This window comes from Numenius arquata, chromosome 11, assembly GCF_964106895.1.
Source record: "Numenius arquata chromosome 11, bNumArq3.hap1.1, whole genome shotgun sequence".
NCBI lineage: Eukaryota > Metazoa > Chordata > Aves > Charadriiformes > Scolopacidae > Numenius > Numenius arquata.
In genome coordinates, this window is record NC_133586.1 from 40,713,454 (window position 1) to 40,736,671 (window position 23,218).

General features: G+C 40.2%; 1 protein-coding gene across 1 annotated transcript in view; it reads left to right on the forward strand.

Moving 5' to 3' along the window:
- Positions 1-20,597, forward strand: part of FAM13B (family with sequence similarity 13 member B) — a 39,585-nt gene extending 18,988 nt beyond the window's left edge. The window contains exons 10-23 of the mRNA XM_074156520.1: positions 2,675-2,742; positions 3,532-3,586; positions 3,996-4,143; positions 6,838-6,903; positions 7,985-8,195; positions 10,421-10,550; positions 11,017-11,098; positions 11,382-11,611; positions 11,962-12,045; positions 13,237-13,332; positions 15,592-15,675; positions 15,783-15,955; positions 16,379-16,480; positions 18,173-20,597. Coding sequence (XP_074012621.1) covers positions 2,675-2,742; positions 3,532-3,586; positions 3,996-4,143; positions 6,838-6,903; positions 7,985-8,195; positions 10,421-10,550; positions 11,017-11,098; positions 11,382-11,611; positions 11,962-12,045; positions 13,237-13,332; positions 15,592-15,675; positions 15,783-15,955; positions 16,379-16,480; positions 18,173-18,296 — 1,653 coding nt within the window. The 3' untranslated portion in view covers positions 18,297-20,597. The remainder of the gene's footprint in view (positions 1-2,674; positions 2,743-3,531; positions 3,587-3,995; positions 4,144-6,837; positions 6,904-7,984; positions 8,196-10,420; positions 10,551-11,016; positions 11,099-11,381; positions 11,612-11,961; positions 12,046-13,236; positions 13,333-15,591; positions 15,676-15,782; positions 15,956-16,378; positions 16,481-18,172) is intronic.
- Positions 20,598-23,218: the final 2,621 nt, after the last annotated feature.

Here is a 23,218-nt window from a genome sequence, read left to right on the forward strand (position 1 = left end):
GTAGTGTAGCAACTGTAAGTGTTGAAGTAATTGTTTGCCCTGTACAACAAACATGCCTCAGCTTTGCTTTGAGCTGCAAATTATTAGATCTTCACATACAATCAAATGTGAAGGTTTATAGTATGTATGACCTGAATTTATAATGATGTCCTGAACTGTACCAATGCTTTTTATTAGCAAGGAGACATCATTCTCTCATTCAGGGTATCTTTATGCAATCAAGCAACACTGTAAAGTATGTGCTGACAAAAATGAAGTCAGGTAGAACAGGAACATGCAAGAGAATATAGTTTCTGCTGCTCTGTATGAAATAGCACATACACAGTTGTCAAATAAGCAATTCTAATGAAAAGTTCAGATTTGTAGTTCCTTATTTATTTGGTAAATCTTTTGTTGTCGTAAATCTAAATGATGAATTCTGTGGGTGGAGAGATTTGCTATTCATATGGAGAGAAGTTTCTACAATGGTTTTTAGCTTCTCGCCTGTGAGTCCATAAATCTTTCTGAGTATTTCCCACAAGAAAGCTAGATAAGCAAACTTAAAAAGACTTAAATTAACTAGAAGAATTTAATGGGTCTGTGAACTTTAAAAGATAGAAATGGACACTTTAGCATGGTGAAACTGAGACTTGTCTGACATCTATGTTTTTATTAAAACAAAATGTTGCTGTGGCACTTTTGACTATTGTAATGTATTCTTCTCCTAGCCTTCTGTTTGCTTTCATGGATCCCAAATGAGTCTTTTGAATTGCCCAACGCGCCAAATTTTTCAATTGTTCCTGCTAAACTAGCATATTGGTTTAGAATCGCATTCTGTAAATTAAAATGTCACAAAATGTATTGATTCTCCACATTTTTTCCTGATGCATCAGTGCCAAATCTTGTTAGAAAAAAATTACTAGATTGTTATCCTATAGCGCAAAATTCACAAAAAATGGTGTTGCGATTAGATGATCTTTTATTCAGTTCAGGGGAAGAACTCTGTTGAAAGTACAGGGTAGAGTCATGTATTTCTGCCATCAGTCGTATCTGACTGGCTATTGTAAGTCGTCTTTTATTCATAGTATTTATTTTAGGTTTTCAGTCTTTTGACAATGAAAGCTTTCAAAAGCAACAGAGAGGGAGTTTCTCTATTGACTCCTAACACTTTACTTCCTCCTGACTTCCTAGTTAAAATATGTGCTGAGCTTTAGAAAGCAAAACTCAGAAAATGCAAATGTAGATGGAGAAACAAAAATTGCAAATTTGGTGGCTTTTCAGTGCGTTTTATGCAATTCCAATGGTTTCAAAGAACAGCTGAGAAATGTGAATTGCACTTCTGATGAAGTATGTGCACTTCAGAGTTCGGAGCACATTATCGTGCTAAGAATGTAAAGGGAGAACATGATGCTCAGGAGCATCGTTCTTGATGTCACTCTTGGCCTTTTTTACTCTGGTACCAGTGGTAAGGTGGCATTCTAGGGTGAAGTTTTGTTTTTTCATTGTTAGTTTCTACATTCTTGTTAACACACTATTTCAAACGTTATTGGAGAGTTGTATCATTTGGGGAGATGTTCAAGGGAAATCTGCTGGTTCTTCTGTATGAAAGGAGTTTGAGAGGGTCGTGTTGGGTTGTAGGAAACAAAAGATGTGCCGGCGACCTCTGCTTTGGGGCTGAAATGGAAACAGAAGCTGCTGTTTTCCACAACTGCAGTATGTGTGACTTATGCAAGGCTTGCACAGCTCACCTCCAGGGTGGAAATAATCTGCTGGAGTATGACAAATGCACTGTAATTAAAAATTGTTTCCTTGAGTTGGAATTTGGCTTGAGGTCTGAAATAAAGTAAACAAAATAATGGAGTTTGGTCTGATAAGGGTGAATATTACCGTCAGCAGTGTAAAACTGGCAACTGTTATGTATATTTGAACTCTCCAGGTAACTTTATTTTATATCCAGACATTTTAAAGATCACTTGTGAGAAGTTCTTGAGTCTCAAACCAGATGTAATCTTTTATTTTAAAATGACATATTTTATATTTCTCATTTCTTATATTCTCCCAAATAAGACACTTTTGGAAGAAATCAAGTACTGGGCTTTGGTATAAATGCTTAAAGTCATCAGTCTTCCTGTGCCAACTTCTAGTGAACAAAATGGTGACATGTATTCATCTGAACTTGTTTTGTGAGATGGTGTCACAGAAATGCCAGCATTTCTTCATCCCCTTCCAGTTCTGTTGCTGCTTTATTTAGTAACAGGGATTAGTAGCTCCTTTTAGAAAGTCTGTCAGGCTTGTTTCATTTCATATATGCCGAGCACAAGTCTGCACCCAACTCAGTTATTTTCGAGACTAGGATTTACTTACTGCCATGATTTTAGTCACCCCAAACTTCATGCTATGATTGACAATTTGCAGTAGAACTGTTGGTATTAATATTTAACAGAAATAATAAAAAATGGTTTGTCTGAAGATGGAAGTAATTGTCTGTCTTCTAATGATTAAAACACCTGGTTACTGGCCTTACTTTAGATATGAAAATACCGCGTGGTTAAAAAGTATGATTTCCACCCTCCCCCCTGCAAAAAACTGTGCTTTTAGTTCTTGAGGGTTTTTTTGTGGTCAGTGATGATTACAGAAATGTTTTCAGCTGAGAATGCCATTCCCAAATCTTTCTAAACATACTTTTTGCCAACAGACTGCAGATGTATTATTGGAGCCGTGTGATAAAGATGCAGATGTTGATGGAGAAGATAATAGCGAAAGGTATGTATTTTTCTTTTGTCACTTCAATGGTAGGCTGTGAAACTGCACTTTTGAAAAGTCAGTACCAAACTGGTGATTTGTGACAGCACAGTGCAACATAAAGGAGGTGAAACTAAACATACAACTTCTCACATGTGAAAACAGAGAGGATAAATTGGAGTTGCCTTTTTATGATGATGATATGAAAGACATGGAAATTTATGTATTTAAAAGAGAAAATAAGTACAAGCCTATATGATATATATCATGGTTTATCTATATATCATGAACTGTATGTTCTGGGCAAGAGAAATAGAAGAAGAAAGTTATTTTCTTTAAAATATTTTTGCATATAATATTTTCTTTAAAATATTTTTGCACGTTTCATTGCTCTTAAGGATTGAAGAATTAATGCTGGTAATGGTGACTAGCCAGAAAACTTTAAGGTTATCTGCAGTTTGAGTTCAGCAATGATTGAAATTTCAGTTTGAGTTGAATTGAGTTTGAAAATATTCGCTCCCAGATTGTGAATAAAGGTCGGAGCTGTTTTTATATCCAGCTTGGTTCAAGTCCAGCTGTTGTTTACGTGCTTCAGCTTGAAATTCTGTGTGAAGAACAGAGGGGGGGCGGGGAAGGCAACGTAACTTTTGCTCCCCAGAATTTTAATTATCACTTTAAGGAAATACATTGCATATCTGCTAAAACTAGACTAGGGTATGTAAGAACAAAATGTAAAAGCAACATATAGAATTTACTGTCCATTAAGAATTTGTATTTAAATTGCTAACTAGGTCTGTGTCTTCTTTTTAGGGAAAATAGTATATTGCTTGGTGGCGATGATAGAATATCTTCAGAGGTGTTTCTGGTAAGATTATGATTTCATTTATATACAGATACACAGCATCTTATAAAATTATATGAAATAGAGATATGAAGAGAAACAACAAATTTAGCTTTTAACATCTTATGTTGGTTGACCTGCTGCAAGGTTTGCAAAACCTCTGCTGGAGTTATCATCTGGCTTCACAGAAACTTTTGGCAGCAAAGCAAGCTTAGACTTACGCATCTGGTGCAAGGGATGTTTTGTAATGCAAATAAGTGACTACTATTGGTGGGGACGGGGGAAGCTTGTTTATAATTCCTTGAGTTAGGAAAGAAGAATTTATTTGTTTTTCTTTTCTGAAAGTTTCCATAAATGCTGGAACTGGCACTGATTAGGTAACTGATTTCCAGTTACTAAATAATAATAAACTTGTTCTCTTCTTTAAATACAGGATTCAAGTAGCAAGACATGTGATCTTAATGCAAATACTGATTCAGAGGTGTCCGGGGTTGGCAACGTTAATGTTTCTGAGGAAGCTCTGGGTGTTCAAGTACCCCGTCTAGATCTGAAGAATGTATCTGATGGTGACAAATGGGAAGGTAATTTTCACCCTTTAGCTCACAATGTAGTTAGTAATGATAAATAGAACATTTGACGAAGTAGAAGCAGCATACAACTTGCGCTTTTTTGCTTTAGTTCGATCGGAATAATACGTTCCTGCACACATGGTAAGATTGACCAAGTCATGACATAGGCCCCATCTTTTTTCAGAACTATCTGCAACTTAGTTAGGGATCTTAAAAAACTGTAAAGAAAAAAGGAGCAACTAAAGTCAAAGGAGCAATTAAAGAAAGGAAAAAAGCTGAAGTTTCATATTAGAGGTTTTGTGGGTTTTGTTTGGTTGGGGTTTTTTTGTTTGTTTTGGTTTTGTTTATTGCTTTGTTTTTCTTTTTTTTGAAAAGTGACTTACAGTTCCCAGGACCCTGAGTCTCTCATCCAAATCCTTAAAACCACTTTCTCTGATTAGGTCATACAGTTAATATTCACATTATGTCTTGTTTTTTTCCTTTCTTTTTGTTTTTTTAATGTAAGCTACTGAAGTTCTAATACTAGCTGAATTAGACTTAAAATCACTAAGCTACTAAACACAGTAATTTATATTTCATTTATTCTGAAAAATCTCTTGGTTGTTTTGTTTTCAACATCAGGAATGTCAGATATTGTTTCCATGTCATTGGACAACTTGAAACAGCTTTAAGTTTTCAAATAAAAGTTAAAGTTGCAGATAGATATTATTTCAGTGCCCCTTCTCCCTCCATTGTTTGGATTTTAGGAAAAGCAAAATGTTCGAAACATAGTTTTCTCTCAGACAGGCTTCCTTATGTCTGTAACCTTATTCTTCGTGGCCTTCCAGGTTTAACAAGCCCCTAGGCTTGTGACTTTACTGAACTTTGTTGCTCAAATGTCTGATAATAACTGTTTAGACTGTCGTTTTACTTGAGTAGGAACGTAGCCCCTTTGTAACCAGACCAAAACACTCTCGTCGATATCTTCTTTTCAAAGTACTTATCTTTTTATGTGTTCCTTATATCCTGTTTCCTCTGCCTTGTGTTGATATTCTGAATCATCACACCTTAAAAAACACAAGTGATATATTTTGCTAAAATACTGTGAACTGTCACCAACGGTACAATGACCACAGCCCACTCGTTTCCAATTTTAAAAACTGCAAATACAACTTGGTAGATACAGTTCAGTTTTACTACGCAGGGACGAGGTTTTAATTTCCAACAGGCTGTTCCAGGGACAGCCATTCTTTGAGATGCCTCTAAGTGTCACGGTCAAACGTTAGTAAGACGTTGGTAACAAAGAATGACTGCACTTAACTTCTGGTTGCTCTGTTAGAAATATTTTAATTAGTGAAGTGCACGTGGGATGTACGTAGTTTAACAGTGCAGTGTATAATTGTAACATGTCAGCACATAAAGCTTTCTCCTGAAGCTCAAATGGTAATAACTTCCTGTTAATTTGTCACCAGTGTTGACTGGTTTCCAAATTAATTGCCTGCATTAATCCATCCTTCCCTTTTTAGCCCTTTTACAAATGATGAGGTTTGCAACTTGTGTTTGAAGTACAAAACTTAGATTTGTAAAGTATTTGCTGGTTGGCCTTTTTAAGCCCTAGCAAACTGTACATTCAGAGTATGTCATGTTGTGCAGAAGTTGACTTACAGGCATCCAAAGATGCTGATTTTCATTCTTGTTGCCCAAGTTAATTACTTTGTCTAAAGTTACAAAAAAAAAAAAAAAAAGAAAAAAAACCCCAAAACTGAAGCAAAACCGAAACCTGCTTATGTTCTCAGTGCTTTATTTACATGAATTGCTTACTTGCACATTACATTTTGTTGCATCCTCTATTTGTGTTAATCTGATTTAATACATATTCTCAGAAGGTTTGTGGCTTCCATTTTCCATTATTTCCTTAAATCTGCTCATAAAAATTGCTTTCATTTTACTTACCCAAATAATTTTATGACCCTTTCTTTGAAAAGAAAGTAACATATCTGTATATAAATTTATATTATAAGCTTCTTGGTAGGAAAGTCATGACATTTTGCAAGAGGTGTTATTTCATTGCAAAGTAGTTGAATTTTGGCTATTCTTCAGTCCTGTTGAGAATGGGTATTAGGATCTCAGCCTTCCAAGGCACTGCGAGTCCTTGTGGCGTTCCGCTGGAGCAGATTGGCTTTGTAAAGAAATCTCTACTCGTCCAAATCTTCTTACAAGATTTGGGTTATTAAAGCCTATGTGATAGAAAACTTAAAGGCCGGTAACCAAGAGAGTTCTTGAAAATGAACATAAAATGCTTGCTGGCTTAAGGCAAAAATGCAGATCTATATTTCTGAGTATTTTTTTCTACATTTGTCCTGCTTTTTGGAAATCGCCACCATCTCTTTTTTTTTATGAGCTGTGAGAAAAAAAACCTATTTAGGAGTTGTCTTTTGTTAATGTGAGGATGCATGTGACTCTTATTAAGCTACAATAAGTCTTTACTATTCCTGTGTCAGCTCTTTGTAAACCTTTGCAGTAAAAAGTTCAAATTTGCTAAGGACTGAGCATCCTTACCTGCCACTGAAATTGCTTGGAAGCTGAGAGTGCTCAGGGCCTGGCCCAAAAGATGGGATGTTTTTCCCTGGTACTGTATCTTCCTGCTTTACATGTTATGTATAGTTTGTTCTGACTGTGCTGTGTGTTCACTTTAGTATTTTTTGCCATTCTTTTTCATTTTATTAGCACCATGCCCTATCACTTTCCCCCTCATTGATTTCAAAACAATGCATCTGCAGAGAGAAGGGGAGGGTAAGTATGGTTCGCCATACGTTCAGTTATCTGCCTTTTGATAGTTTATGGTTTGCTTTTGAACTAACCCTTCACCTGCTGTCCCTTACATCTGGGGAATGTTCTGATCTGCAAGTTTTTAGTTTACTTTTTCCTAAAAGGTCCCCTTCTTGTATCTTGCGCTGTGTAAACAGGCAAGATTATGGCTTAAAAACCAAATGAATAATCCCAATAATACTTAGTAAATGTACAACGGAAAGCAGGTACAAGGGTTATTTTTTTTTAAACTTTGTGGGTTTTATTGTTGTTCTGCACACTTTGAACCCAGTTTTCAAATTTCTGATTTGAACTGGAAAATGTAGACACGCTCTGAAAGGAAAAGGGGGGGTGGGATTTTAAATTAAAGTGCTTGGAAGGCCGTATCAGTTATTTGTTAGACAGCAAGAAAACCGTACCTGAGAATTGTAAGGGATGTTAGCAACTAACTTTTTATAGAGATTTAAAAAAATTAATTGTTTTGCAATCCCCTGCCTAAAAAAAAAAAAAAATCACCTTCCACAAATTAAGAAATCTCTTTTTCTCAGTGGTGTCAAGATGGATTTAAACTTAAAAACCCAACAACACTCCTTTAAAAAGACATAAGCAAATGCATATTGTACCTAAAGAGGTATTTCCAGGCTTACCTTCTTCAAAACCAAGAAGACAATCTTTCAAAGTACTTGCGTAAGGTATAAAAATCAATTTCCACAGCAAAATATTGCAACGGACAATAAATATATTCTTCTAACTTTGGATTTCTGAGAAGTAAATAAGGCTCTCTTACACTGTTGAACTGTTCAAAGATGCATACTCCCAAGATACACTTTGAAAAAGGGATCCTAGTGTGCATACTTCATTTCACTACCTTTTTCTTTCAATTGTTATATGACAGAATTTGTAGCTTTCTGATGTATTTCAGTGTTTTTATCCACTTTGTGTATGACACCACATCCTTTATAGCATACGACTAAGCATTGGGTATGCATTTTTGTTTCCTTTTGGCTCTTGTTTATAATTCTATTAACAGAAAGGTACCATGTTGTGTCCCCTTTTTATCTTCTAGATCCGTTTCCTGCTTTCAAGTCTTGGCAGGAGGACAGTGAATCTGGAGAAGCTCAGCTTTCCCCGCAGGCTGGAAGGATGACTAATCATCCGTTGGAAGAGGACTGTCATCCGATATTGTCACATCGTAGTTTAGATTTTGGGCAAAGCCAACGTTTCTTACATGATCCGGAAACGTTAGATTCTTCATCCAAAGCACTTTCTTTTGTTAGGTATGTCTTCTAATGCAATTTGGTGGGTGTTGGAGCAGGAGATGTTAATGCCAGTATGAAAATACAGCTGTTTAAGAACCTCATGGGTTTTGATGATATGAATTAATTCATAGGATCATAGAATCTTAAAGATCATCTAGTTCCAACCCCCCTGCCCTGGGCCAGGGACACCTCCCACCAGACCAGGTTGCTCAAAGCCCCGTCCAGCCTGGCCTTGAACCCCTCCAGGAATGGGGCATCCACAGCTTCTCTGGGCAACCTGGGCCAGGGTCTCGCCACCCTCACAGAAAGAGTTTCTCGTATCTCATCTAAATCTCCCCTCTTTCAGTTTAAAACCGTTACCTCTCACCCTATTGTTCCACTCCCTGATCAAGAGTCTCCCTCCTGAGCTTTCCTGTAGCCCCTTTAGGGACTGGAAGGGGCTCTAAGGTTTCCCTGGAGCCTTCTCTTCTCCAGGCTGAACAACCCCAACTCTCTCAGCCTGTCCTCACAGCAGAGGGGCTCCAGCCCTCGAAGCATCTTTGTGACCCTCGTGAAAACCAAGGTGAAATGTAGCATTATATGGCCGTTTGGCTGTTTTGCCTGCCCAGGAACTGCCGTAGTGAGTCAGACCAGAGGTTGGTTTATCCAGGATCCAGGATGGTATCGTGTCTCCCAAAGTGGCCAGTGGCGGATACTGTGGGAAAGAGTATGAAAATAGGGCAACTTGCACAGATTTCCCTGGCATCTAACAACCTGCTGTGATGGCGCTTCCTGGGCTGCAGATAGTATTTATATCCTTTGTTAACCAGTCTTTACTGGACTGTTGGCCTATCATTTTGGCTTTGTTTGTTTGTTTGTTTTTCCCTCGGTAGCATGTTTATCTATTTTCATGTTGGATAATTTTGGATTTATTTTGCATAGCATGTTGTCCTCTCCCAGTAAAGAGCGCCAGGTTATACAAACCGTCGCAACTAGAATGGGCAGTAATGGTCTGGGCAGGTTCTTCCTTTGGGCTGTGGAAAGTCTTCATTCAGAAAGGTTATAGGAAAGGATTAGCTGTTAGAGGGAGTGGTGTGGGACAGCAGAATAGGGAAGAGGTGGGGTTCTTAACCCAGGTCCTCTCCTGCAGATTGTGGGGATCGAGCCTGTTTAACCCGGTGTATGAAAGTAGAGTTGTAAATAAACAAGCTGGAAGTTGTTTGGGTGACACTGGGGAGCGTGACCCTCCAAAAGCGTAAATAACCTGTGACCTGTACTGTCTGCTACTGTTACTATGAAAGGGAGTTTAAGAAGAATTTTTATGCTTGTTAGGGAAGAAATAATCTCATAAATGAGAAATTCTGGTACAGGAATTATTTAGTCTCTCCAATTCTCTGACATAGATTTATTGACACAAAAAGATACTTGCCAGGGTTTTCTCCAGGTAGCCACAGAACGTAGTTGACAAGTACTGTTAAAATGACGCAGAAGACTGACCTGCAGAAATGTGCTGGTTGTAGTAGCTGTTCTCATTCTGAAAGTAATAAGGATGTACACTAGTAGATTTTTAGGTTAGTATTTCTAATATCTTGAACTAGGTAGATGTCAGTAGGTGTGTCTTCAGGCACCTTGGGTAACAAGCGTAGGAGAAAATTCCTGTGGTCGGTCTTGAAATAAAAAGGCTTTTCTCAAACAGCAAATGTCAAGGAGCTGAACAAGTGCAAAAGATGATTTAAAACCAGAATCGCATACTCTAGAAATGTATTAGTAAGGCCACCAGAAGATGTAGATGGTTTTTAGATAAGTGTCTATTAACTTGCCTAAGACAGTTAAGTGGAGCTGTCTAATTATCAAGGATTGCTCAGTGGTAGTTTCCAGCGTAGGCTTTATTCTGTGCCCAGTACTTCAAGAAGTACTGGGTATCTAGTGACGTAGATAAGTAGCCTGGCTATGAGAAAGATCTGCACTGTTCTAATGATCATGTAATTAATGGTACATTAGTTTATTATACTTGAATTTTACATGCTGCTTTTCTGTTAGGGGTATTACTGAAATCAGAGAGGAAAAAATAACGCATCGCACTTTGAAGGCAGCAGATCAAAGCATTTAGCTTCAGTAAGTAAATAGCTCAGACTGAAAACCTGAGAAGAATGGATTTTGAACTGGAGAAAAAAAATTAGATTAGTCATCTGTTACTCAAATATGCAAGTTGTTTGCACTTGTTTAATTATTTAAATGACATTTAAAAAATGTTTTTAATACAGAACACGAAGAGCATCCTTTAGCTCCAAAGATGACAAAAGGGAAGACAAGACACCCTATCAGCTTGTCAAAAAATTACAGAAAAAAATCAAACAATTTGAGGAACAATTTGAAAAAGAGAAAAACAGTAAGGTAAGTTACCACTTTCGCTTTTACTCAGGATAAATGACTGCCTGGTAGAGCTACGTTACTTCTTGTAGTTCATGACCCAGTAATTGTGGGTTGGCAAATGAGAAGAATTTTGTTACACACTGCTGTCTGCAACAGTGAACCGAGCAACAGCAATACTGGAAAACGTGCTGTAATTCCTGAGCCCAAAGAAGGGCAGACAGTGCTGTTTATGCAGTGAGAGCGAGGGGGTATCAGATGAGATACGTGGAGAGACAGAAGCATTTTACCACTCTCTGGGGCAACATCTGATGTCTTGTTTCAAGTTTATTTTCACAAGTGTTGTCTGGTTGGCACCGAGGTCTGGTCTGGTACTGAGTGACATCCATGTTACTGGTCACATTCGCTGTCGTAAATACTACCAAATCTTGAAAGAAATATTTATAAACAAGATTTAGTGTGTAAATGTGGTTTTTATAATATTTTTCAGCCCTCCTATAGTGATATTGCAGCCAATCCAAAAGTTTTAAAGTGGATGACTGAACTTACCAAATTGAGAAAGCAAATAAAAGGTAAGGGATGCTACAGTTCCTGGTTTTCTACAAACACAAATCATCTCCGTGACTAAAATGGCTAAGTCATTCAGTAAAATTGTACAGGACAGTAAAAATATTTCATTTCTAGATCCTGAACTATTCAAAAATCAAAATAAAATTATTTTGGGGGCATTGTTCAGAGTTCATTGGAAGAGAAACTTTGCCTGTTCAAACCGTTACGTTCCTTTACTTGCAGTTAAATGAACTGAGAGAGTTATTGCTTTTAAACCTTTGGTTTGAGCAATTTTTCTCATTTCAGATGCAAAGCAGAGGAGCTCAGATGGAGAATTCATACCTCAAACGCGGCCACGAAGTAACACGCTTCCAAAAAGCTTTGGTTCCTCTCTTGACCAAGAGGATGAAGAAAACGGAGATGAGACGCGGGTTGTGCAAAAAGAGAAGAAGCCCACCAAGGAAGCCACGCTTGAACTCATTTTGAAAAGATTAAAGGAAAAACGAGTTGAGAGATGTTTGCCTGAAGATATAAAAGTAAGTGTAAGGTTCTGCATGGGCTGTTTCTAAGAGAATAACGGAGGGAAATAGACCCTTCAGATAGCACTTTATCAACAGTGATGCCTCTGTCGAGCAGCCCTTCACCAAGCCCTTGTATTTTAGACTCTGTGGGGAAGTGATCAAGATGAACCACATCGTCCTTGCTCACTCTTTATTAAAATATTTACAAGTATGTGCTGACAATATTTGACAGCTATAAATGGATGAAGGTGGGACGTATGGAATTAACTGAGCTAAGTTTGGCTGAGGCATCTGTATAGCTGATAGCATCGAAAAACTGTTCAAGTGATTTGTGTTTGATTAAACGCAAATTATTCTTCTGACAGAAAATGACAAAGGACCATTTGGTAGAAGAGAAAACATCTCTCCAGAAAAGCCTCCTGTATTATGAAAGTCAACATGGACGGCCGGTAATCCTTGGTTTTACTTCATCAAACTATATTAATGTGTGTGTAGACAACAGTGACTCTTGTGCAGTAGTAATTCCACAATTTAATGCTGGTCTGTGGGGTTTTTTCTTCTCCGAAACACAGCTATCTATTGGTTTCCATGTTGCCATCAGAGGAAATGACTGCATTGACTTCTAAAAAAAAAAAAAAGTGTATGTATTAATAGGCCCTTTTTCCACAAACCAGTAGGTTATTGGAGTTTGCCAAGTGATTGGTGTCATTTGGTGCCTTGTATGTCTGTGAGGCAAAGGGAAATCTTAAAAATAAATGACACCATTGAATTTCAGGGGAAAAGGCCTGAAGTGTTATTCTGAATTTCACAGAAACAGAAATGAAAAGATGTGGGTTTGGTTTTCGGGGGGTTTTTTTCCCCCAGGTCTGTGGCATGTACCTTATGTAATTGGAGGTATGGAAGGTGGAGTAAACGCTTGGCAATTAGTGCCTGAAGTTCCAGGTTTTTATCTTGGACAGTGATCAGCATCACCAGTCCAATAACAAGATCTTTCCAGTTACTGTTCTTTCAGCCTTCTGGACCTGCCCCACTGGCTGTGGAATCAGTGCTGCCATAGACATCCCACTGAGCCTTTCCGTCTAAAGCCAAGGGAGAATAATGGTCTTGGAGATACTGGCACTGGTTCTTCAGTCCCCTTAGCAGAAAATGCCAATAACCGTTCAGGGAAGCCTTTAAGACTTGTTATGTTAGAGTACACAGTGGCCAAGAATTGAGAGTAAATCACATGAAATCTCTCTCCAGTTTCATCTTTTTCTTTTTTCCCCTCTCATTTCTGTAGAATCATCATCATTGCTAGGCACACGGTCTTCACCAGTTCTTGGTCCCTTTTTTGCGTCTTTTTCCATGGGTCTTTAAGGATAGAGGGTTTGCCTCTACTGAAGCTCCCTTAACTTTTAGGAAATCTTTAAAACTTCTTCCTGAAAAATATAGGGAGTTAAAGTGAGAAAAGAGAGCAGGAAAGAGCACCCACTTACTCCCCCTTATCTGCATAAACCCCATTTCATACTCACAATTTAAAGTAGTTTTATGTTCCTAACTGGAATGTACGTGGCCTGGCATGAGAAGCTATACGGCTTTGTGTTTGCTTGTATATTATTGAGTGACTGGTATAATTAATTCTGTGGTTTCTCTGCCTTTAGGTTACTAGAGAAGAAAGACATATTGTGAAGCCACTTTATGACAGATACAGACTTGTAAAACAAATGTTAACTAGAGCAAGCATTACTCCTATTCTTGTGAGTAAAACAAATGCTATTTCTATTCTTTTTCCCACCTTTGAACTGCTAGGCTGCCTTTAGAAGAGTTAGTAACACTGTTCCATAAAATACACCTTTCTTGTGAAAGTTCTAAGGTGATACTGTCATTGTACTTGAGACGTTTGATTTACTGCTGAGAGCAGAGCAGTTCAAAGCTATCTGTGACCTTGATGGCTGTTAGGAAGTAAATGGTTCTGGGTGGAAGTAAATAAGCTGTTCTTGCCGTGGCTGAGACGTTCCCCAGTCGCTGTGCTACGTATGGATCCGCAGTACATACTGTACTTCTAGTCCTCCCGAGAATAGTAACACCAGTTGCAGTGAAACTCGCCCCTCTCCGGTGCTGCAGGTGACAGGAGGGGTAGGATGGCCGTCAGAACCATTTCATTCCTTCATCCTTCCCCAGTGTCAGACACGGTAGCAACATCTGCAGCATGTATACAACATCTGCGCTTTTCCATGGTGTTTTCAATTCATTTCCTTCTCACTTGCAGTGCTTTCTGTTCTTTTCTTTCCTTTCTCTGTGGGCTTGTAAGAGATGAGGAGGAAAAGCCTCCATACTGTGCAAGGAGATTGATATAACCTCGTTTATGGTACCTGTGAAACAGCCAGGGAATGACAACCAGCTTCTGGCTTAGTTCTTCGTGAGCTAGAATCAAAAGCTCACATGATGACCCAGACTTGCAGCAGAATAGTTTTGATATTGGTTATTTGACCCTTTTAGAAGGAAAGGACTGCGTAGCTGATGTGAGATAATCTCTTTACGCACAGACAGGTCTCTACCAGATTTACGTAGCCGGGCAGTGCCTTACTCAGCAGGAGCTTAATCGGCTGTTTACGTTGACTCTGACTGTTCTTAGCTGTCCTCTTTGAGCCGAAGTACGTTGAGATAAAGGGACCAGTTCCAGATCATTCCTTTCTTGCACACACATTTTTGGGCAGCTGTTTTTATGGAAAAATGTAATTTATGTGGCAGCCATGTTTCAGTTTAAGGTCTATTACATCACTATCCCTTTTTGAACTCCATAAACACTGGTTGCTTTTGGACACCTAAACTTTTCTCCATGACTGGTGAGTCAGAGGCTGGTGGTGGTGCCCTTGACTGGTTGAGTTTTATCCCCTCTCTCACCTTAAAAATCTGACTCTTCAGCTGAGATGCATTTTATATTGTCAGTAGCCTTATGACTATATTGTAGTCATTCTCTTCTTGGTTTTGGGTTTGTTTTTTGTTTTTTTTTTTTTCTGTGAGATAAAGGGCTGGATGATAGGCAACCAAAAAGATTTTAAATTCAGAAGAGATCTTGGAAACATAATTCCTAATCTGTCCCGTAGGCAAGCTCTGTAAAATATTTTTCACAGGCCTCTGCTTTTGAAGCCTATGAGAGATATGTGGAGCTCTCTAATTACCAGGATCATTCAGTGGTAGCTTCTAGGTCGGCTGTATCCAGTGTCAGGTATTTCAAGAATTGCATTTTGGTTTATATGACACTTTCTTCCATGAGAGCTCCCTTATGGTGTCCCTGTAAACTAACGACATACCCTGAAGCCTGTGTGGAAATGTCCAAAGAAGCAGGAAACTATTTACCTCTCATGAACTGAAGCTTTTTGACAGGTCACTGTCTGCGTGTGCCTTTTGTGTTCCACCTCCCTCTTGTTGAAAGAGTCCATGTGTTGAAGTTGCTTGTGCTGTCCAGGGGTAACGGATGAGCAGGATGTCACCACGGGGGTGTGTGACGCCTGCGCGGCACAGGGGCTACTGCTTTGAGCTGGAGCTGAAAGGATTTTGCCTCTGAGGGGTGGCAGTAGCCCCAACTGCGGGGCTTCAGAGGCCAGAGAAACTGGCAGAAGATAAAAATCAGCCTTGGCATTGTCTAACTTTACTTTTATAATGTCCTTGTGGTTTGGTTTGGGAGGAGCAAGAGCAAATATGAAATTCAGAGATATCTTTGTGCTTTGTGAATTTTCTACAAAACATGGAGAGTGAGAGTGAGTGCTTTTTATTTTAAGTCAGAAGAAGAATATTCGAGTTTCAGATATTTTTACTTCTTTGTCCAGGATACTTTGGGCATCTGAGTTTTTTGGGTTATGTGGTAGTTTTGTCTGTGCTCTGTAAGTATGTTTGCAGTCTTTTATTCTTCTCAGAGAAGAAATAACTTTAGGTATTAGATGACCTGAACAAAATTCTCACCACACGCAGCATTAATTAATTGCACTTAATGAAACAAACTTAAATTTTTACAGGGGTCACCATCAACCAAGAGGCGGGGACAGATGTTACAGCCCATCATTGAGGGTGAAACTGCCCATTTTTTTGAAGAAATTAAGGTGTGTACAGTGCATTTAGAAAAAAAAACAACAAACTATTTCCCAGCATTTGTAATAGGGAACTGAAATATTTCATATTTGTTTGGAATTCCTGCTTTGACTTTCAGGAAGAAGAGGAGGAAAGTGATGGTTTGTCTGCAGACCTGAACGATATCTTAAAAACCGCTGTCCAGACGCAGTCTGTTCTGAGCCCGGTTGAAAACTCCGAGTCTGATGTTGAAGACGGTCAAGAGAAGCTGACCCGGGACCTCAGGCTGTCGAGCACCCGCGCTGCTTCCATGTATGTAGAAAATAACAAGTGACTCATTCTCTTCTAGAAGTTGCAATTATTGCCCTTTCAGTCGTGACAGCAAATCTCTGATGTCAGGGGGAGTGACACGTTCAGAACTTCTCAGGAAGTGTTTGGCTTGATGAGCGTTCTCTCCTCTGACACGCGTCACTAAGACCTTTTTGTATTCAGTGACTTGTTTAGTATCTTCTAAACCTTCTCCAGCCTTACTTGAGCTGCGTCAATAGCAGAAAATTTATACCCTTTTATTCGTTACTACTTTGTTCTCAGTATTTCGCCACCAGACAGAGAGCATATTCCTTCTGAGCAAGAGCATTATTAGTGCAGCTGGCTCAGTTGGGTTTGAGTCTGCTTTGAAGGATTTAAATTTTAGTGGATGGCTAACAGTATTTTTCTTTCACTTGAAATTTTTAGGCCTGAATTATTGGAGCAACTGTGGAAAGCCAGAGCTGAAAAAAAGAAGCTACGGAAGACACTGCGAGAATTTGAAGAGGAGTTTTATCAGCAGAATGGAAGGTTTGTTCACCACAAGCCCAGATGCTGGAGAGCAGCTTTGAGCTCATTTTGTAGCCAAGTATTTTTTTTCAACTTTCTTATGTGCGTGTTGCCAAATGGAATCTGATCTGATCAGACCTACTGTGTCCAGCTTTGGAGTCCTCAACACAGGAAGGACATGGACCTGTTGGAGCGGGTCCAGCGGAGGGCCACCAAAATGATCAGAGGGCTGGAGCACCTCTGCTATGAGGACAGGCTGAGAGAGTTGGGGTTGTTCAGCCTGGAGAAGAGAAGGCTTCAGGGAGACCTTATAACGGCCTTCCAGTACCCGAAGGGGGCTACAGGAGAGATAGGGAGGGACCCTTTATCAGGGAGTGTAGTGACAGGATGAGGGGTAATGGTTTTAAATTGAAAGAGGGGAAATTTAGATGAGGTACTAGAAAGAAATTCCTGTGAGGGTGGTGAGACCCTGGCCCAGGTTGCCCAGAGAAGCTGTGGCTGCCCCATCCCTGGAGGGGCTCAAGGCCAGGCTGGATGGGGCTTTGAGCGACCTGGTCTGGTGGGAGGTGTCCCTGCCCAGGGCAGGGGGTTGGAACTCGATGATCTTTAAGGTCCCTTCCAACCCGAACCATTCTATGATTAATCTCTAGTTTGAATGATCTCCTGAAGGAGATAACATTCTATTGTATTTTAATAGCAAAGGAAGCCTGTTCCCGAGTTTTGTTTCCTCTGTTACAGTCTGTAAAGCATAGTAATGAAAACGGAAGAAGTTGTGGTTTTCATTTAAAAAAAAACCTTAAAATACTTATACAAATATATTTTATATATATATAAAACCCTTAGATTATCCCTGTGTTTTTAACATAGGGCAGAGAAGTTTGCCTTAAGAGGTTTGTCCTTTGTTCAGTAGGTCGGTCCTGAGAGTGGATATTTGCTTTACCAATGAAGGGGTAGATCATTTTTATTCTTCTCTGTGTTTAGTTCTTTTAGGCTTCTTATTTGAATATATATTGTTCTGAATTTGATTGAACTGCTGCCCTTGGTGTGTAATCGGAGGTTTTTGGAGGTGTATCACCTTATGAACAAAAGTAAAACACTCTTAAGAGGTCAGGCAGGTTCCTGACTGGCAGATGTTCTCACTTATCTACGCTTTCTACTCTATTTCTCCGTAACTATCAACTCCTGGCCCATTGGTCACACAGATCCCACCGACTGACTGGGTTTGAGTAACTCCTTTTGACTTTAATGGCAAATAATGAGGTCATTAATGAAGGTTTGGTTAAAAATAAGTCGGATTAATAGATTAATTTATTATAGTCCAGTCTTAAATAAATAAGAATAATTCTCTGCTATTGATTTGGGGGTCAGTCTACATACAGTGAAAATGTAAATGGACTTAAATTTATTTCTATATTTCTGTAACGTATACACAGGATCTGAAAGGAAAGTCTTTGTATCCTGTTAATAAAATCTCCAGAAGAACTTAAGAGAACGATTTATAATCAATGCTGCAGCGGTTGTGCTGAATAAAAGCTGCTGGGTTTTCTGTTCAGTTTTTTAGGTGATGGCAATTTTAACTACAAGGAACTAAAATATAACAATGTGTCTATTATTGGTTACCAAGCTGCCAAAAATGGTTTTATCTGCCCTAAGATAGGTTGCTGCTGTTGGTTGGAAGATTTTCTTCAAACTTGGCTCCGTTTCTCTTTACAGGAACGTCCAGAAAGAAGATCGGGTTCCGATGCTTGACGAGTACAGGGAGTACAAGAAAATCAAAGCCAAACTCCGGCTCTTAGAAGTCCTCATCAGCAAACAAGATTCTTCAAAATCGATTTAAATTCTGTTCCTCCAACCCGGTGAATACCGTGGGGTTTCCGTGATTCCGGCACTGTACTTCTCGGGTGCTCGTGTTCGTTTGTCACGCGCTGTTGAAAGAATCCGGTTCGTGCACTTTATTGTGGTGCCACTAGAACTTGTTTTAAGGGTGAGTAGGTCCTGTCTAGAGAGCAAATAAGATTTCTCAGTTCGAGACTGCTCTATCCAACTTTAGCAAACACAGGTTCCATCCAAGTTTTCTATTCCAGATACATCCATCTTGTTCCCAAACCACCACAGCTTTTTTTTTTTTGTTTATTTTTACTTTAGCATTCAAGAACTTTGAGACTTTTGTTATTACCAACATTTTGCATTATCGAAGAAATTATTAATAGCATAATGCTACACTGAACTACTCCTCCTGCCTATTTTTTTTTATTTTGGGGGGGAAAAAAAAAATCAAATTAAACATACAGCTTTTTTTCCTGGAACGTTGTAAAACCAGAGTGAAATTCCTGTCAAAGGACTGCTGTGGAACAACTTTAATTTTTGCTATTCTAAATTGCACCTATAACACGGTAATAATTAACTTCTATGGATTTTGCTCATTAATGGTCACGTTTCCTCCTTGGTAAAGATGAGAGTGGACAAACCAGAAAGTGACCTTCCTTAGTGTCTTTTAAAATTCGGAAAACTGCAAAGTTGTATCGCGCGCTGCCTCCAGGACTTGTGTTACTGCTGTTCATTCTCTCGTTCGATGGGTTGTTATCAACTAGTGGTGACATAGTGTTTTGTCTGAATCGGATACTGCGTCTCCGCTCGCGGAAGATTCGAGGAACGTAAAGAACGTTTGGGTGTGTGGGAAATCTGATGGCGCTGAGACTCGCGTAGCTCCAGCAGAAAAGAGTTCAAATTCCGCTGTACCTGAAATAAGTGTGGTATTGAGGGCTAAAATCAGCGTAGTTACCGTGCACCACAGGGTGAACTGTTGGGTTCGATTGAAAAAAAATCACTGCTGGTTTATCAGGATTTTGTTTTACAGTTGCAGAATAAAACTAAGCTCCCTAACCCTTACGATGTAAGCAAAACAGTTTATGGGCCTTGCATGATTTAGCTTCGGAGTTGAAACTAAATAATGTTTTGAGTGTCACATCTGCCGTGCTGAATGATGATTTAGCTCTAGCTTTACGCTCCGCAACAGCCAGCAGCAGCTGGTTTTGATCTGGCAAAATCTTAAGTGTTAATTTTTAACTGGTGCTTTCTCAATTTTAAATTTTTTCTTTTTTGTTCTTTTTTTTTTTTTTTTTTTTTTTTTGCTTTAACGTATGGGTTTGATCGTGGCCACGTTTTGCATGCACCTCCTCTCACTGCATGTTTTTTATGATGGGCTGATGTCAACAAGAGCTATTATTCACACTGCTTTCTGAAAGACCAAAAATGAACTTTTTTTCGTAAGGAATGGCTGGCGTGTAACCTCAGAGACTTGCTGTTGGGTCGTGAAGCATATGAAATAGGTTGAAAGTAGGATATTTAGTGCTCAGATTTCATCTGTGTACTGTAGAATACTTCTTGGTTTGGTTTTTTACTCTGCTTGTAGGCATGTAATTTTGGAACTCGGAAAAGAAAAAAAAGCACTAAAACTATTGAGCACTGGTGGTTTGCCTCTTTTTTGGGGGGGGGGGTATTTTGGTTTTTTTTAAACTGCAAAATGATGTGGGACCTTGGAGAATGCTGAGGTTAAACTAGTCCTGAGACCATTTATCCATTTTTCTTCAGTTCCGTTGTGCAATGTACACTTCAGTTCCTTTTCTATCAGTCTGCAGACACGGGTGTATCCAACCATTGAAACTAATGTGTACTGTATAGTGTTGTACATGAATGTTTGTGTTTTATATACCACATGCAAAATGTCAATATGCACTATTTAAATGTTTTAAATAATATATTCCTCCTTTATAATGCTTAAATCTATATGATTCCGATATTTTTATAAGTGAGTGAGTGATCAGACTGGTTCCAATTCAGAATTAACAGCTGCTTTGTGTTCGTTATGCGGTGTTTGGCTGTTTATTCCGTAGTAGATGCGCATGGCAACAGTTAACGCTGAGTGTGTTTTGTGCCATCCTTGTTGAGCAATAAATAAATGGTAGAACTAGGCATTTTGTGATATAACAGTTTTACTTTGGTAAAAGCAAAACCTATATATCTATATGGATATATAGATATGGAATATATATATAACTGAACCAGATATAATTGCATTGCTATGTCTGGTGCTCATTGTATAGACTTTTATAATAAAAGTACCTTAACCCTTATTGTCATATATCGTTGTTTCTCATCGTGCTTTCTCCTCCGCTGCCGTCCCTTCAAAACAAGGGCCACGTCCTTCGCTGTTCCTGTAGGTGTTTGTAGTTTCAGGGTGTTGCTGAGGCAGGTCCCTGTTCCGCAGCAGAGCCACCAGCTCCAGTGACAGCTCAGGCGCTGAGACAGCCCTTGATGAACCTGTGGCACTTTGGGCCTTATTTTACCTCGTTAAAGCAGCTCGTTCCTGCTCCAAGAGCAGCAACTTCAGGAGCAGATGGGGCAGAGCTGATTCAGCCGTTACTGGGTTAATTAGTTCACTACTGGTAAATACACCTTCAGCTGATGAGCAGTAATTGATTGTCTCTCTGTATATTTAGCAGGGCCTGTTGCAATAGGACAAAGGGATAATGGTTTTAAACTAAAAGAGGGCAGAATTAGACTAGATAGAAGGAAGAAACTGTTTACACTGACGCTGGTGAGACCCTGGCCCAGGTCGCCCAGAGAAGCTCTGGCTGCCCCATCCTTGGAGGGGTTCAAGGCCACGTTGGATGGGGCTTAGCAACCTGGTCTAGTGGGAGGTGTCCCTGCTCATGGCAGGGGGGGACACTAGATGGCCTTTACAGGTCCTTTCTAACCCAAACCATTCTAGGATTCTCTCAGCGGTCTGATTTTATGGCTGGGCTTGTGGCTAGAGAAGGCTGTTACTGCACCCACTTCCGTAAACACAAGAGGACGCTTTTCCTCCAGACAAAATAGATTTTTTTTTTTTTTTCATAGTATATTGATGTAAATTGGTACGAAAAGTGCTTTGAGGTCTTTCAAACGGATGCTTCTGTTGTATTTTGTATAAATCCACCTTTCTTCAGCCTAAGGCCTGGCAGCGACAGAAGAACTCCTGAAGGTGAAGGCTCGTGAATGGGTGGCAGTGAGGTACATGGGAGGAAGGAAAACAACTGGGAAGCTGAGGGAGAGGAGGCAGAAGGACGCCTTCAGTACGTCCTTTGGGGTGGGACAGGACACCCTTCCCTCTGATCACGTTGTCTTTCTCCTGAAGATGGGGGAAAAAGAAAGCACAAAGTCTTAGGACACTGGCTTGAAGAACGAGCAGGGCTGTTACAGATCCGTTCCTCAACCCGCGGCTCTTCCTTAGCATTGTTTATTCAACAAAGCTTGCTCTCATCAAGATGCCGATGAAACACCGTTAGCCAAAATGGAGGAGAAACAGATATTTTTGAGGGTGCAAAAGGCTCAGTGGTACTGGGACAGATCTTCCTTGATGAAGAACCAGTTCTGATTCAATGCAGATCTCTAGTATTCCAGGCTTTACCTTTTCCAAGAGGTTTGCTTGAGCCATCCTGGGGGGAGCGACAAGGAGCTTGCCGGGAAAAGTGAGGCGGGCTGTAAAGAGGGTTTCCTGTGCTCCAGAGGAGTAGGGGAAGGATGAGGAGCACTTGAAAGCTCTTCCACCAAGTTGTGGGTAAGTAACTGTGGCTAAAGGTTACTTTTTGAGACCTTTTTGTAGGAGAGGGGTTGCCAGGAGGCGGAAAGGTCGGAGATGCCAAAGGTGGAATGAATCTGTTCTCCTGCGTGTCAGGCTCTTGAGTAATCCAGATAAACAGGTCATCGGTGACCTATGAAGACTGGGCCAAGTGTCGCAGGACGCTGCACAGCAACGGGAACCCTTGGGATGGGGAAGAAAGAGGCGGTTTTATTCTAAACTGGTCCCTTTTAGACGAGCGAGGATGTCTGGGCTCGGCCAGGAGACTGAAGTACAAAACCAGTGAGCCCTGACAGGCAGACCAGTGCACGGCTACGTCGTGTTACTGGGCTGAAGTGGTATCTTCAGATGGCACCTGGACGTGTGTTTTATTTCTTCCTGTGGCTGAGTCTCCCAGCAAAGGACAAATGTTACCGACTACACGGGAGTAGGTGGCTTCTGGCCTGGATGTAACACCTTGTCTCCAAGGCAACGGGTATAAATGGATTTAGGAATAAAAAGGACGTTGGGAAACTCAGGCTGGTGTAAGGGTGAAGCAAACCGCCCTCTAGTGGTCCCAGCTGTTAAGGCTGATCAGAATAAAAGATCGATTATTTCCTGAAAGAATAATAATATCTTTTTCTCTGAAGGCAACAGTGACCTGTTTTGGAAGCAGCAGGTGCCTGGAACAAGAGCTGCTGAGGAATAAGCATTACCCTTGGCAGCAGATGCAGTACCAAAAGGAAGTCCGGGGAAGTGAGGGCTGGTGACCCACGTGCTGGACCGTGCTCGGTGACCGAGGCTCGCGCTGGGCTACGCGGGGCCAGCGACAGGCAGGGAGGTGGCAGCGCGGCCATTGCTCACCTTCTGCTCCCTCAGCTACCAGAGCAGCAGCTGCATCCGTGTCTCTCGGCAGCCCCGGGATCGGGCAGAGGGATAAATACCGTCTGGTGTTTGTAGAGATGCCTCCTCAGAACTCCAGCAAGGCTGGTCAGTTCTCCCAGCTGAAGAAGCACCCGGAACTCTCAAAGAAAAAAAACCCCAGAAGTAACAATGGTATATAAGTTTAATTAACATTCCTGCTTCTCTTATCCAGAAATAGAAAAAATAAAGGGGGTGGGGGGAGAGAAGGGGACTCTGCATTTATTCAGGCTGTGGGA